This window comes from Coffea eugenioides, chromosome 7 (genome assembly GCF_003713205.1).
Source record: "Coffea eugenioides isolate CCC68of chromosome 7, Ceug_1.0, whole genome shotgun sequence".
NCBI lineage: Eukaryota > Viridiplantae > Streptophyta > Magnoliopsida > Gentianales > Rubiaceae > Coffea > Coffea eugenioides.
The window spans coordinates 33,710,792-33,725,391 of NC_040041.1; the positions used below are offsets into that span (position 1 = coordinate 33,710,792).

Sequence of the window (14,600 nt, forward strand, 5' to 3'; positions counted from 1 at the left end):
TTGTGTAAATTGCACATGCATTGTAAATTGCACATGCATTTAAAGAATACGCATGCTTAACGGTGTGCATTGCCTCCCTAATATATTTTTTTTTTGGTCTTTTTCTACTCTAACTTCATCAACGAGATAAAAACAGAGATGCATGTGTATTGATGTTGCAGTTTAAGCCCAGAGAACTACATTTGTTGGTCTAGTCTTCTCCAAATCATTCTAAAATCACATCCAATGTAATTGCATGAATCCTCATTGATCCAAAGTGGTCATTGCTTTTCAAATCCTACAAATGCAACCAAGTTTACACATTAAACTACTTAAATGCCAATTTTGGTTATAAAATGAAACTTATAAAAATAGAAGTTGAAAGAGAAAGTTTCATGCTTAAAAAATCTAATTCACACCCAAAGTAATCAAATAAACACACTAAATACATGCAAAATAGAATCCTATCAAACTCCCCCACATTTAAATCATTGCTTGTCTTCAAGCAATAGGAAATACCATCCAATAATGATTTAAGAAGTAAAATGAATCATGTAAACCTGAAATTCATTCCTCTTAACTTGAAACTTATCATTATGCAATCATTCAAATTGGCTAAAATACTCATAATATCATGTAAAAAAGGGATAATTATACCCAAATTTTAACCAATCAAACTTAATCTCTCAATCTCACTTAATTTCACAAGTAAATGAATCATATAGTCATATTTAGTCTTTTTGCTCCAAAACTAAATTTTCATAATCACAAACTTTAAAGAGGGAATTATTCACTTTTTCTAACAATCCTTATCCCCAAATTGTGAAAGTGCCTTTTGAAACAAAGATTGATATTTTAAAATAAAAATCCCTAGTTATTCAATACTTCACTTAGTTGTGTTATTACATTTTGTCACGGCCCCACCTCCCCCTAAGGCGAACCAGAGGGTTCGGCGGGCCGCCTGCCCAGCTCTCGCCGGGACTCAGTCGTTCTACAATCCTCAAACAAATACAAGATAAAATCTCAAATATAAATCAAATATTCCAACATTTACATATCAAAAGCGAAGCGTCCATGCTTCCACTGCGCCACTCTAATCCTTGATCACAATTAGTACACAGGAGGAAATCTAAACGTTCAATACAATCCCAATATGAACGATTACACAAAAGGAAATCCAAATTCAATTCATACATGAGATAATCCAGGATTAAACACTACAAGCCCTTCCTTCGCCTTGAGCCCTATGGAAGGGAATAAAACATTTTGGGGTGACCTAGAAGCTCAGCGAGTAACCAATAAAATCAGTTATCAAATCAGTTTCACAATCGTTCATTTCAATAATGTCATGCTTCAACAATCAATAATCAATGCACTTTCATTACTCTCGTGAGCCAGTGAAATCATGGTACTTAGACGTCCAACGCTCCAAACAATCATTTAACATTGAACATTTAACATTAAACATTGAGAAAGAGCCCATTGGTGCTCTACAGGAACATTAAACGGTGGAGGAGACGTTGGGGTCCAGCACACGAATTCCAAGTACTCATTTGAGCCAAAACATGTCAAGAACTTATATGCCGGCACACAGGATATGCAATCAAAGAAACGATGCAAGAAACATTTCAAAGGTAACGTTGGAAATAGTTTGAGGTCACTCACCTCCACGGCTCACAATCCTCGTCCAATAAAGACAATGTCATCATTCAAGTCCAAGCCTTTCACTTGAAACTTAAGGTAACCAACGCTATTCAAAATCGGACAGCATTTCCCCTTAATTCCTTTATTTTTCCAACCTACAAACAAACCCAATCACATAGCAATTAACCACAATTGCTCATACAATTCACAAACCATAAAACATATCTATTTAGGCTACAAATTCCTTCAATCAAAGCCTTAGAAATCCACCATTGGAAAATCCCCAAATGAAACCCTAGAAACCAGAATTTCCGCACAACCTTGAAATTTTCCACAAACAAGTTCATTTAACGCATGAACGTTCCATTTCATACCACAACAAGCCATCAATTCAAGACCAATCCATGCTTATAATAGAAAATCAGAAAAAGATCCAATAAATCAGAAAATTACCATAAACTCCTTCAACCCATGAACTACTCCACAAAATAACACACATGGCCACCACAAACCATTAATTAACCAATACTAGAACAAAAGTAACTTGTATATTCAACTCACCTCAAATTCAAGAGAGCTACCAACTTAGAGCTTCCCTTCAAAAACCAATCCATCCAAAGCTTTAAACCACCATAGTGCACCCTTGTGTGAAATATTTTCCAAAACCATCGGTGAAAGCATAAGATTTTGGTAGAAATTGAAACTAGAAAATTGAAGAGTATTTTCTGTCTATGAAGCTCGGATGAACCAGGGAAGGAAATGAGATATTTTGGAGGCCAAAACAGTTTAAAAAGAAAGGAAACAGTCGGTCAAAGCTGGTGACCGACTGTGACACGTCACAATCCGGCCGGATTCTTGGCCGGATTCAAGGCAGTGGCTAAGTCGAATTTTTTCAAAACCTTCAAGCAATCCGGCCAGTAATCCGGCCAAGAACTGGCCGGATTTGGCCCCTGCCAATTTTTTCAAAATTTTCTTTTCTTTTCCGAGTTTAAAAACTGTGCTACTCCGCTCGAATAACAACGATATATATAAAATGAAAACCCTTCATCATACGGGGCGTCACACATTTACTCTTAACAGAAGCACCTTTTTATACAAAAATTAACATTTGTAGATGCTAACCCTCGATTACTCAGTACTTAAGTCATGGGAGTAGGTTTTTTATTTAACTTTTTTCTGGAACAAGACAATATCCCTCAAGGAAGTCAGCATGTCCAAGAAAGTTTTGGATCCCCTTGACATTGCTTGGGGGTGGCGTTCTCTCAATAACTTCAACGGAGTTTCCTAAGCATTTTGTTTGATATCCAAGGAGGAGAAAATGGGAGCCTATAAGAGAAAAAGACTCAATAGGCCAGATAGTAATAGCGAGTCCAACAAAAAGAGAGCGATACTTCCTCAGATTGCTTCTCACACGTGTTAAACGTCCAACATCATTCGATAATATGAAAATAATAAATGGAACCTATATCCGTATTTCTATAAAGCACCAATTCTAAGAGGCTACTTTGAGTCAGATAGTTCACAAGAACAATGCCTTGAAGCCAGTTTGTATCACATGCCATATAGCTTAAGAAGTTTGTTTGCGACTTTGCTTGTTCACTTTCCTCCATTAGATGCTAGGCATCTTTGGCAAAAATTTGAAGAATCATTATCTGAGCATTTCAATAGGATTCCAGAGTTATCACCTGATCAGATACGATTCCAAGTATTACAACAAATAAATGATTTTCTACAATCAAAGAGAAAAGACATTAATTTTATGTTTTGGTTCCAAATATCATGAATTTTGATCACTTGAACAAGAACACTCGTGACACAATAGTTGAAACAAGAATTTGTACACCAGAACTTGACCTCCTAGCAATTAATCAACTCAATGCTGATCGAAAAATGCTTTTGATATTATCATGAATACAGTTTTTTTTTTCCAGAAAACCATTCCTTTATCAAGCATTACTAGCAGAAGTGAGATCAAAAGTATATGTATCCCTTGCTACAACATCCTGTGGAGTTGCAACTTCAATTTTTCCTGGTAGAAGAATAGCTCATTCAAGATCCAAGATACCAATTGATATAATAAGGAGTAACCAATGCAGAGTTCAATTAGCAAAACTTCTCCAATTACCAAGTCTAATAATCTGGGATGAGATACCAATGGCACATAAAGTTTCGATTGGAGGTGTTGACAAGCTACTGAGGGATATAATGGACTCAAAGGATTTATTTGGGTCAAAGATTATCATTTTTTGAGGCGATTTTTGTCAAGTGCTACCAGAACAAAATCTGAATTTATTGAAGCAAGCATAGTCAAGTCATACATATGGCCATAGCTACATAATCTACACCTATTCCAGAATATGAGAGCAAGATGTGATCCTCATTTTACCGAATATTTACTTTACACTGGAAATGGAACAGAAGCTGTTATCCATATCAATTGCATCTAGATACCTTATGTAATTTTTAATAGATAAAGAGAAAAATAATCAATCTTTTTTTTTTTTTTGGCAAACTCCATACATGGGAGTAGGGATGCCAAACCTAAATTTTAATAATAATAATAATAATAATAATAATAATAATAATAATAAAGGAGGGGATCATGAATCTTACCTCTAGAAAGTTACATATAAACTTGAAATTTAGAAAATGGAACTATGAAAATGAAAATTGAAAATGTCACAATCTAGAAAACTGCAAAAAAAAAAAAAAGGAAGACCTATAATATCTACTCGAACCTCACTTCTAATATGCTACGAAAGATTATCCTGAGATTCATAAATCTGGCTAATTATTTCAACACATCAAACATTTTACAATATATCAACAGGTTTTTTCGCTTGTTGAAAGCAATGTGAAAGGAAGATTTAACATCCATAGAAGAAGATCCATGTGGTAAACACAATTTGATCCCAAATGCGAGTGCTTTAACTTCAACTTAAACATTGGACACTCGCCCAATATGACAAGAAAAGGCTAGTATAAATCGTGCATTATTATCCCAGAGAATTCCACCCCACGATGGATACTCGGATTTTCCTTTGAACACCCGTCTATATTTTGTTTAACCACCCCAAGAATAGACTTCTCTTAACAGATCAAAAGATGTCATTTATTACTAAAAATTAAAAGGGTTAATTACTAAACAACCCCCCCCCCCCCCAAAAAAAAGCTAATAAAAATTAAAAGGGTTAAATACCCAAAACTCCACTGTGGTTTAGTGAATGTTTAACTTGTTTCTTTATCGTTGCGAAACTTGGAATTTATCCTCTCATGGTTTTTTAATTCTTGAAAATTGTCCTATGGCTTAGCAAATGTTCAATTTATTCCTTATAGTTTTGCAACCTACAATCTAGGCCCTTGTGGTTTATTAGTTTTGAGATTGGGATGCGAATAGCCGAAAATAACCAGATTTGCAAGAAACATGCATTTGGAGATTTTTATTCTTTTGGGTGCAAAAGTGCTTGTGACACAAAAATGTGACTTAATATGCCAACTATACCTTTTGATGCAACATGAAATACCCAAATCATAGTCTACCATTGGTCCAAATTTTGAAGAAGAGAAAGCAGTAGACTTGAGGAAAAAATTAGGCTTATGATGTTACATAGCAGGTGTGATTGGATTTGAAAATAGATGTAAAAACTTAAAGGCTTAATTTTAAGTTGCACCCTGTAATATAAGTTGGGTAGCAAATTGCCCCCAATTGGTCAAACATGTAGGTAAAATTTTTTTTTTTATGTATGTGAGATGTGAAAGGACAGTCATGCCCCTTGTATACATAATGCTTTGATAATATTGTCCTTAGAAGATTATATTATTATACTTTTCTATAAAAATTTTTGTAGTATCTAAGAAATAGTGATACAATTATAGATATAAATAAGAAAACAAAGCAAAATAAAAGTGAATTACATCTCATGCCAATATGTAATTTTCATTTTTTGCGATTGGGAATTATTTTTGAAAATTATATATATATATATATATATATATATATATATCCGTGTGTGTGTGTGTGTAATGTTGGTGTTATTCAATAAATAGCCCCATTTCAGACACTCAATTGGAAGTCTACCTCCCTCTCGTTAAAACTAAAATTGAAATTAAAATCACGAAAAGCTCAATAAATATCACAATGAATATTTATTTGTTTTTCTTTGTTTGTCATTCTTAATAATTCCTGTTTATGCTCAAATATCAATCGTATTTCTTTATGAAATATTTTTAACTAACACAAATTCTTATGAAAACTAAAACATTTATTTAATAAAAATAATTTATCTAATTTCAATTATTACAACTAAATTTATGTCATTATCTTTTACACACTACAATGCTCTTCAATAGAAACTTCAGAGCAACTTGTGAGTTAGAAACTTATTTCATCATATAACCGAGGACATGAATGTCTTTTTAGACCTTTCATACGTATAAATCCCACCTCAAATGTTTGACCATTTTGTCAGGGGGTAATTTGTGAGTTTTCAAATTATAAAGATAATCTACTACTCACTCTGTATTACCGGGGCAACTTGTAATTAAGCCAAATACTGCTATTAAATGTTGTTAGAATGGCTGGCCATCAGAGCAATAATCTTCCGACCGGAGTAATTTTTATTCAAATACCAACATTACCCTTGACTAGTAAATCCCATATATTCTCATTGATTTTGTTGGACCCATTGTCCACTAATTACTCTTTTTGCTTCCCTCTCTAATTAATTGACTAGTTTGCCTTCTTATTCTTTCTCTTTAACTTATTTATTTATTATTTGGATTAATCTTCTATATATTGAGTATATATACTGTCATGTTTGGATGAATGTTACATATGCTAAATTTGAATTTCAAATATGAATTTTACTTATGTGGCATTCATTTAATCATAATAGTGAATAAACTGTCAGTGTATATAAAATTTACTCTTGTTATTTTTGCAAATCACTGATTTGGTTTTGAGTTTTTTTACCATAATGTTTTCTTATAGTGTAATTCTTTTGTTTTAGAATGCCCTTATTTTTTATTTTCAAAGTTGTATTTAAAAGTTATTTTTTGTGAATACAATGTGGTTTAACTCAAACAACTAACAATCTAAATGAAAATAATCCAAAAAATGTAGACACACTGCTCCTTCAATATTATGGATGTAGAACATAATGCAATTTAAAATTAATTTAATCTAGTTATTAAAAAAAAAATATGGACACATGTTGAAGTCAAGATTGATATAATAATTGAACAACTCATGATTTACTCCTATGTAAGCAACAAGTCACAAGTCTAACTCATGATTTATGATTAAACCCAAATTCATGGTAAAACAAAACCTGAAAAAGACTTTATATAGAATCTATAATATGATACTACTAGAATGAATTAACAAAAAATAAATAAATAGAACAAAATAAAAAATGTACAATAATGCTATAATTGCAACAAAAAATTACTCAAAAGATGAGAACTTTGAATCTCATTATAATTGCAACAAAATTCCATCCTAAATTTAATCAAAATTTATGATCGCTCCAAAAAAAACTATAAGCAAAGATTATTTGATAGAAAACATAATGGAATAAAACCAAAAATGAAAAGAAAAAAGCAGGAAAAAAATTACTGATATTGATGGAGAAATAGCAAAAGCGATGCGGAGAAGAATATATGCAAGTCTTGAACTACATACTGCAAAGGTCTCAAGAGACTGAAAAGAAATTGTAAAATAGGAAAAGATGCAGAGAGATCGTACGGTGGGAATGAGAGAGAAGAAAAACTGGTTGCTGCATTAATAAGAAAGGGGAAAAAAAGAGTAATGAGTGAACAATGAACCCCAACAAAATCAACGGGAATATATGAGGTTGACTAACTGAGGGTAATATTGGTATTTAAATAAAAATTGCTATGACAGTATCGCTAGCCAATTAGAATACCTATTTTGTAGTTGTATAAAAGGAAAACATACAAAACATGTTTCACACATCTTTTGGAATATCATTTTCAGCCTACTTAGGGGATTGCAGAATTAGGAATTTGAAATATCAATACAAACTTTGCAACTGTTAATGGAATGCCATAACAAAGATTATTGAAGATTCGTAAAGCCATCATCATTTCAAGAACTTACAAAACCAGAAGAAGAAGCTAAATTGAATGTTTCAAAAGTACAATGAAGTAAGTTGACATTCTCAATATCACATGGGAGTTTTTGGTATTGACCTTTTTTATTTATGTGGAACAATTGCGATAGTTTAGTTGCAAATATTCATTGCGAGTATATCCATTCCCATTTCCAAAAATTTACAAAACATGGGAGCCGATAAGTTAAACTACGACAGTGTTTGGCAAGCAAGTTTTTGGTCAAGTTTATCTGCTACAAGTATTTTAACAACTTTAACTATAGTAACTTTAAAAAATTTTAAACTATATATTTCAAAATATCCAAAAATTTGCATACTTTAAAAATTTTTTCTATAATTTCTACAGTAAGTTACAGTAAAGTTTTAAACAAATATCCAAAAAACTCACTTGCCAAACGGGGCCTACATCATCAGGGAGTTTTGTTATTTGAATAATTCTATAAAATAAAATAAAATAAAAGATGGTCCACCCCTTCATTTAAAAATTCTTTTATTTAATTCTATCGTTTGTCAATCTTTGTGCAAGGGGACTCTTCAGTGTTCAGCTCAAATATTAAAAAAAAAAAAAAAAAAAAAAACCGTGGAAAAATGGCAAAAAGGAAAACCCGAAAAAAGAGCAAAGAAAGAGAATGGGAAGGGTTTTTGAGGAGTGTTAGAAGACAAGAAGAATCAAAAGCAAGAACCCTAACACATCAATTCCGCTCTGTCACTCTCGTCCTTTCAGGGTACCGTCCTCAGTCCTCGTTCCCTGCTTGCTTCTCCAGTGACGTCATCACCAGCCTCCCAGAACTCATCTCGCTCTCCGCTTCTCTTCCCCATTCCCCCTTTGCCCGCCCAGGTAAACCCTTCAATCTCTCCTTCCTCAATCTCCTCCCCCTCCCTCCCTTTTTTTATCATTTAATAATATGGCCTGTTTGTAATGGCTGCGAAATGAGATTCCCCGCCTAGTACAAGAAACCAAAAGAGAAAAAAAAATCATTATGTTAACAACGAATTTCCTATTGCTATTTGTATTTCTTTCCCCCTGGTTTCGATTGATATTAGAAACAACGGTAGTGAAGAGAAAGTGGGGAAAAAAAACTTATATTTGCACTGGATTAAGAGAATCAGGCAAAGTAGTAATAATTTTTTTATATAGCCCTGGTAAGCAAAGTAGTTGCCTTTGAAAAACCAAGTTGATTGAAAGATTTGTTCTATGAATGGAGGAAATAATTTTGGTAGGGATAGAATGTTAGGTTGTATGTCTTTTAATTTGCGTATTATAGCCCTGTTAGCCCATCATTTTTTTCTGAGGGTAACAGATCACAATGTCTGATATGTTGTTGCCAAGGAAAAAATTTTGGAAAAAAAAAATAAATGGATAAAGAGTAGGACTGGTGTTATTTGAGAAAAGTTGAACAAATGGTTTTAAGGGTAATCAATTGAAGATTTTCTAGAATTGTTGTAGCAGTAGAGATTGCTTTTTTTATATTAGGAATTAAGAATCAGGTTGTCTGATTCATATACCATAACTGTTTGCGAAATGGGACGGTTTTGTGGAAATATAACTATGCTCCAAGCATCAATTGACAATTGCAGCGTTCATCTCATTATTTGTTTCGAAGTTTCAGAAATTTGAGTAATAGCCTACAATCAGTTATAACTGCCCAAATGTCTTTTTCCATTGTCTGCTGCAAAAATGGTACAACCTATTGGCGGATATAGAAATTCTGCAGAACTGTTGCTTCATATCTTTCATCCTATTAGATATTGTAGATGATTTGCTTTGCCATTGTAAGTGCCTGCAGCTGTTGTCAGTGTCAATCAGGTTAACAGCTCTTCTGACGGATACTTTTGGCCTCTGAAATTATTTTAACAAGCACTGCTGTTTGGAATAGGCAATATTCTTTTGCCTTATACAAGTCAAGACTTACTCCGTAGATTCTGAAGCTGGATGAAGAACTAATATACCTTTGTCCTTTGTTGCTCTGCCTGTCATATTATGCTTTTGGCATTTTGACGTGTAGAAAAACTTATAGTATGTTGAGTTACAGAGGCCACTAGTGATAAAAAGAACTACCAGTATAGATGCACTCGAACCAAATTGACTAAAAACTTTGTATGTGTAAACCTTGTTATTGCATGCAATATTTTCATATTTATGTAGTCTGGATTTGTTTTTGGACAGTTTATGTCTCGACCTGCCTTTCCTCTTTCTTCTGTTTATCTTTTCTCTAAACTCATAAGTCCTTGAAGTCTTATTTAGACTATACGATTGGCTGAAGGATAGAATGTGATTGATCCCTTGTGACTTTGAAATAGGAACAGATGCCTTTGTTTTATGCTTTGGTCTGTCCTCTGTATGTCATTTAATTAGGAAGATTTAACTACCAGAATTTTGATAATGCCTGATTCTCTTGCTTTAGAAAAAAAAAAAGAAAGATAAGTAGTGCTAATTCTGCTCTCGGTAAACAGAAAAGAAGACTGGTCTGTTCTTTTGAAATTTGCTTGTACCATCTCAGATCACCAGTATTAGTTTCATAGTACACTTCTATGTCTGCAAGTAATAGTAATTTATCTGCCAGTAGTTTGGCATACCATTTAATCAATCTAGATGCTGAAACAAGGCCAATTGTGCCATTTTTTTTTGCCCTCTCTCTCTCTCTGTCACACAGACAGTACTAAGGTTCTGCTTTCTTCTTCTTTTGTTAAGTTTCTCTTTTGGCAGAGAACGTGCTAGATTGAATTATTGGGTTTTACAGAGAACTGAAGTGTTTGTGAACATGATTTGCTATTTTGAACTGAAACAGTTAAAATCAGAAATTCGTCAGCAGTTGATATGTTCTAAGGTCTAAGAGTGTAAGACTGCAACTATGTCTGGTAATCCTACTTTTGGGGATGAGGATGCTTCATCTGGCTCTGGAGAGGACTTGAATATGTTAGATGGACACAGTAAGCGTCCGTCTGCAACACCTGGTTCAGGTCGTCGCAAGAGAAGCCGTAAGGCTACTGGTGATGCTATAGTTGATGCTATGCTGGAAATAGCAGCTGCTTCAAAGATGAGGGCAGCTGCAATTATGCGGAATGAGGAGCGCTTCGCCATAAGCAAGTGTATAAAAGTTCTGGATGAGATGCAAGGCCTTGATCAACGTGTCTATTTTTTTGCTCTGGATTTGTTTGAGAATCCCAATGCCCGAGAAACTTTCATATCTCTCAAAAGTGAAAGAAGATTTGCATGGTTGCAGGGGAAGTTTAGTGCTTCCTGTAGTTCAGTAGCGTGAATAATTTGCGGGTTATTTTCCTTTTTTTGGATTCTCAACGTGAATCTTATTTTGTACAATTCTTAGAGATTCACGAATTTGCTAACATTGTAGCTGGTTTGACTCTATTGTTCTTTTGACAAATATAATGCAATTACTTTTAGCTTCAGTTGTTTCATTGCCACTTGTGCTTGTTTGCAATATATGGCTATTTATTTGGATTCACATCATTGTTGACAGCGTTAGTGATTAAGCACATTGTGTGGTATTATATGTGTTTTATGATTTGTTGTCTACAGACTTGACAACTGGCATGGATGACCTTGACATTGAATTGGATGAAATGGAACTAGTTGCAGCAGCTGCTGGTTACTACTATTATAATAGTATAACCACTCAGCCTTGTCGTAGTTTGTCACCCACAAAATCTAGTTTTATGGCTGAAGTACTCAATGGTCAGGATGATTTATGTCGGGAAATGTTTCGGATGGACAAACATGTTTTTCACAAGTTATGTGGTATTTTTCGACAGAGAGGCATGCTGCGTGACACGGCTGGTGTCATGATAGAAGAGCAGTTTGCAATTTTTTTAAACATTGTGGGTCACAATGAGCGCAATAGAGTTATACAAGAACGCTTCCAGCATTCTGGGGAAACCATAAGCAGGCATTTCAATAATGTTTTGAAGGCAATTAGGTCGCTATCGCGTGAATTTCTTGAACCACCTCCTCTCACTACCCCTCCAGAGATCCTCAGAAGTAATAGATTCTACCCATACTTCAAGGTTTATCTTCAAAACCCATATTTCCACTTTTTGTACAGTTAATCATTTATTACTTATTGCACGAGTTAATCATTTATTACTTATTGCACTTCTCTCCTGTTTAGGATTGCATTGGGGTTATTGATGCCATGCATATACCTGCCCATGTACCGGCTAAAGATCAATCACGATTTCGCAATAAAAAGGGGGTGTTGACACAGAATGTTTTGGCAGCATGTACTTTGGATCTTCAGTTTATATTCATCTATCCTGGTTGGGAAGGCTCTGTTGCGGATTCACGTATATTGAAAGCTGTTCTTGATGATCCGGATCAAAACTTTCCTCAAATTCCGGAAGGTTGTCTTTGACGTAGCAACTGTACCCTGCTGAATCTTTTGTTTATCTTTGTTATTTCTTATTTGTCATAAATTCCATATGGTCTTGACTTTGTTGTACAAAATTTGATGTGACAGGAAAATACTATCTTGTTGATACTGGCTATTTGAATATGGAGGGCTTTATTGCTCCATTTGAAGGCGTCCGCTATCACCTTCACGAATATAGAGGTGCTCACCAATTACCAAGAAATGCAAAGGAATTGTTTAATCATCGCCACTCATCTTTAAGCAATGCTATGTGGAAGTCCTTTAATGTGCTAAAAGAACGATTTCCAATCCTTAAACTTGCTCCCCAATATGGTTTCCACACCCAAAGGGATATTGTCATAGCTGCCTGTGTTTTACACAATCACATCCGGCGTGAGGAAAAGAATGACTGGTTATTTGAGAGTGTTGGTGCAAGAGTTGAAGAGCTGCGTGATTTTGATGATCAACCAGATCCACAGTTGGCTTTCCAGATACAAGATCAGATGGCAGCCTCTTTAAGAGACTCAATTACCACAGCAATGTGGAATGATTTTTACAATGATTGGGAGGAATGGTAACTCATGTTTTAGGATGTCATTTTGTGCCAAGGCCTGTTGTCTTGCCTTCCTTTTTTGGGGCACCTGGACAGCCGAATGCTATACTTTGCACTTGGACTAGCTTCTAAACCCTGCTTTATTAGGTTAACAGTTCTGTTCAATGGGAAAGGACGGGTGGTAACTCTGCCTTCTCTGTAGCTGCTACTATGATGTGAGTAACGTATCTAGGAGCCAATGGGGCACTATTTTGATGTGCTTATGTGGATATTTCAATGGACTAGCCTAGGAGATAATTAACCCCCTCTTGTTTTGCTTGGTTCTTTTGTACAGGCCAGATTGAATAGAAGTCCAGTGAAACTCTCCCCCTGGATCCTAAAATTGTCTTTGTTGCTGTAGCAGGATGTCTAATTGCACTTGATGTTTTCTGTATGAATTTAAACTTATTTTCCCAGATTATCTGGAGCTCCAGTTGCCTCATAGGAAACCTTTTTGTGAAACTACAATTATAGAATGAGCAACCCATCCAATGTTGACTTCATGGTTTTGTGTGATCAGGTGCGAAATGAAGTACAAGAGGTTACCTGTTAGGTAATCAACCTTTCCTTCTGTGTTTTTCCCTTTTAATTTGAATTTCTTTGGGAGATGTCAGGATGAGGTGACCTGGGGTTCAACCCCTACGTAACATGGAGCCACAACTGTTACTATTTACTATGTGACATTACTGTCCGAGGAGGTTAAAAACGCAGAGCATCTGAAAATGTTTTCTATTAGTTGTTTTTAACAAGTTGTATTGCATTTAGTTGATAATTGTGTTTTTGAGAGAAAAAAAGATGGTCAACCAAGATACTTATACAATCATTAGATAAGATGAAAAAGCCATCAACCAAACAAAGCACTTTTTTTTTTTGGGATAACCCTTTTGTTCCATGAGATACCAACAAAAAATTGGTCGGTGTAAGCCAATTTAAAGTTTGCCAAATCTGGATTGGTGGCAAGGAACTCAGGCTAATTTCAGGTAGTCTCTGGGCATATGCAGGTTGGGTGTTTATAACGTTTTTAGCTTCTTCATGGCCGCGCGAGTGTCAGACAAGAGACTAACCCGGTGCTAAGGCGCATAAAGGAAGTTTTTGTTCCTAAATCTCAACATGGATTTGGGTAGCTAACAAATTATGGACTGCATTTTGGAGGATCAAGAGGACTAATGGTTTCGGATTGAAGACTTGGTATTTCAACCTTTTTATTATTATTACAATGATATATTGTTTTTTTATGTTAACCATTATGCGGGGGAGAGAAAGTAAGTAAAATTTTAAGTGGGGCATAAATAGAATTAGTTGATGCACACCCATTTAAAACTATATCCATTTATGATTTGCCCATTTTAATCACTAGTTAAATTGGTACGTATCTGTTAATTGAATTATACCCATTCAAACAGGTCTAAGTCAACCATTTTCATAACTCTACTTCTAACCAATCACTGTAACCATTTTCTTTTTTTTATTAACCAGTTCTGGAATCCTAATACAATAGTTAATAAACAAAATTATATTACTTCTGTTACAACATCGACCATCCAAGGCATTAAATAGCCAATTAACACACAATTATTTCCTTACAAGCATTATCATTAACACTAATATATGTAAGGATGGGGCTAAATCCACACCTTTTACACCCATACTATTTATCAGGATTTCATAGGAACATTTTCAATATCAAAACTAACCTTTTGTGGTATGAAAAGATGGCACGAATTAAGTTTATTTTTCCCCCTATTCAATTGCATCCTTTCATCATCCCTATTCCTTACCTTATGATATTCACGAACAATAGCAGTAACCATTATCATCAGTTGGAGAATTTCGAACTTCTAGTTCTAAGTGAATATGAAATCATTGTCATGATCATCATTTTTT

At 34.5% G+C, this 14,600-nt stretch overlaps 1 protein-coding gene across 1 annotated transcript; it reads left to right on the top strand.

Annotated features, from left to right (window-relative positions):
- Nucleotides 1–8,345: 8,345 nt before the first annotated feature.
- On the top strand, nt 8,346–13,219 carry LOC113777271. Its single transcript, XM_027322307.1, has 4 exons — nt 8,346–8,595; nt 11,296–11,780; nt 11,885–12,116; nt 12,233–13,219. The coding sequence occupies exons 1-4, from the start codon at nt 8,346–8,348 to the stop codon at nt 12,700–12,702; spliced, it is 1,437 nt and encodes a 478-aa protein (XP_027178108.1). The 3' UTR covers nt 12,703–13,219.
- The last annotated feature ends 1,381 nt before the right edge of the window (nt 13,220–14,600 follow it).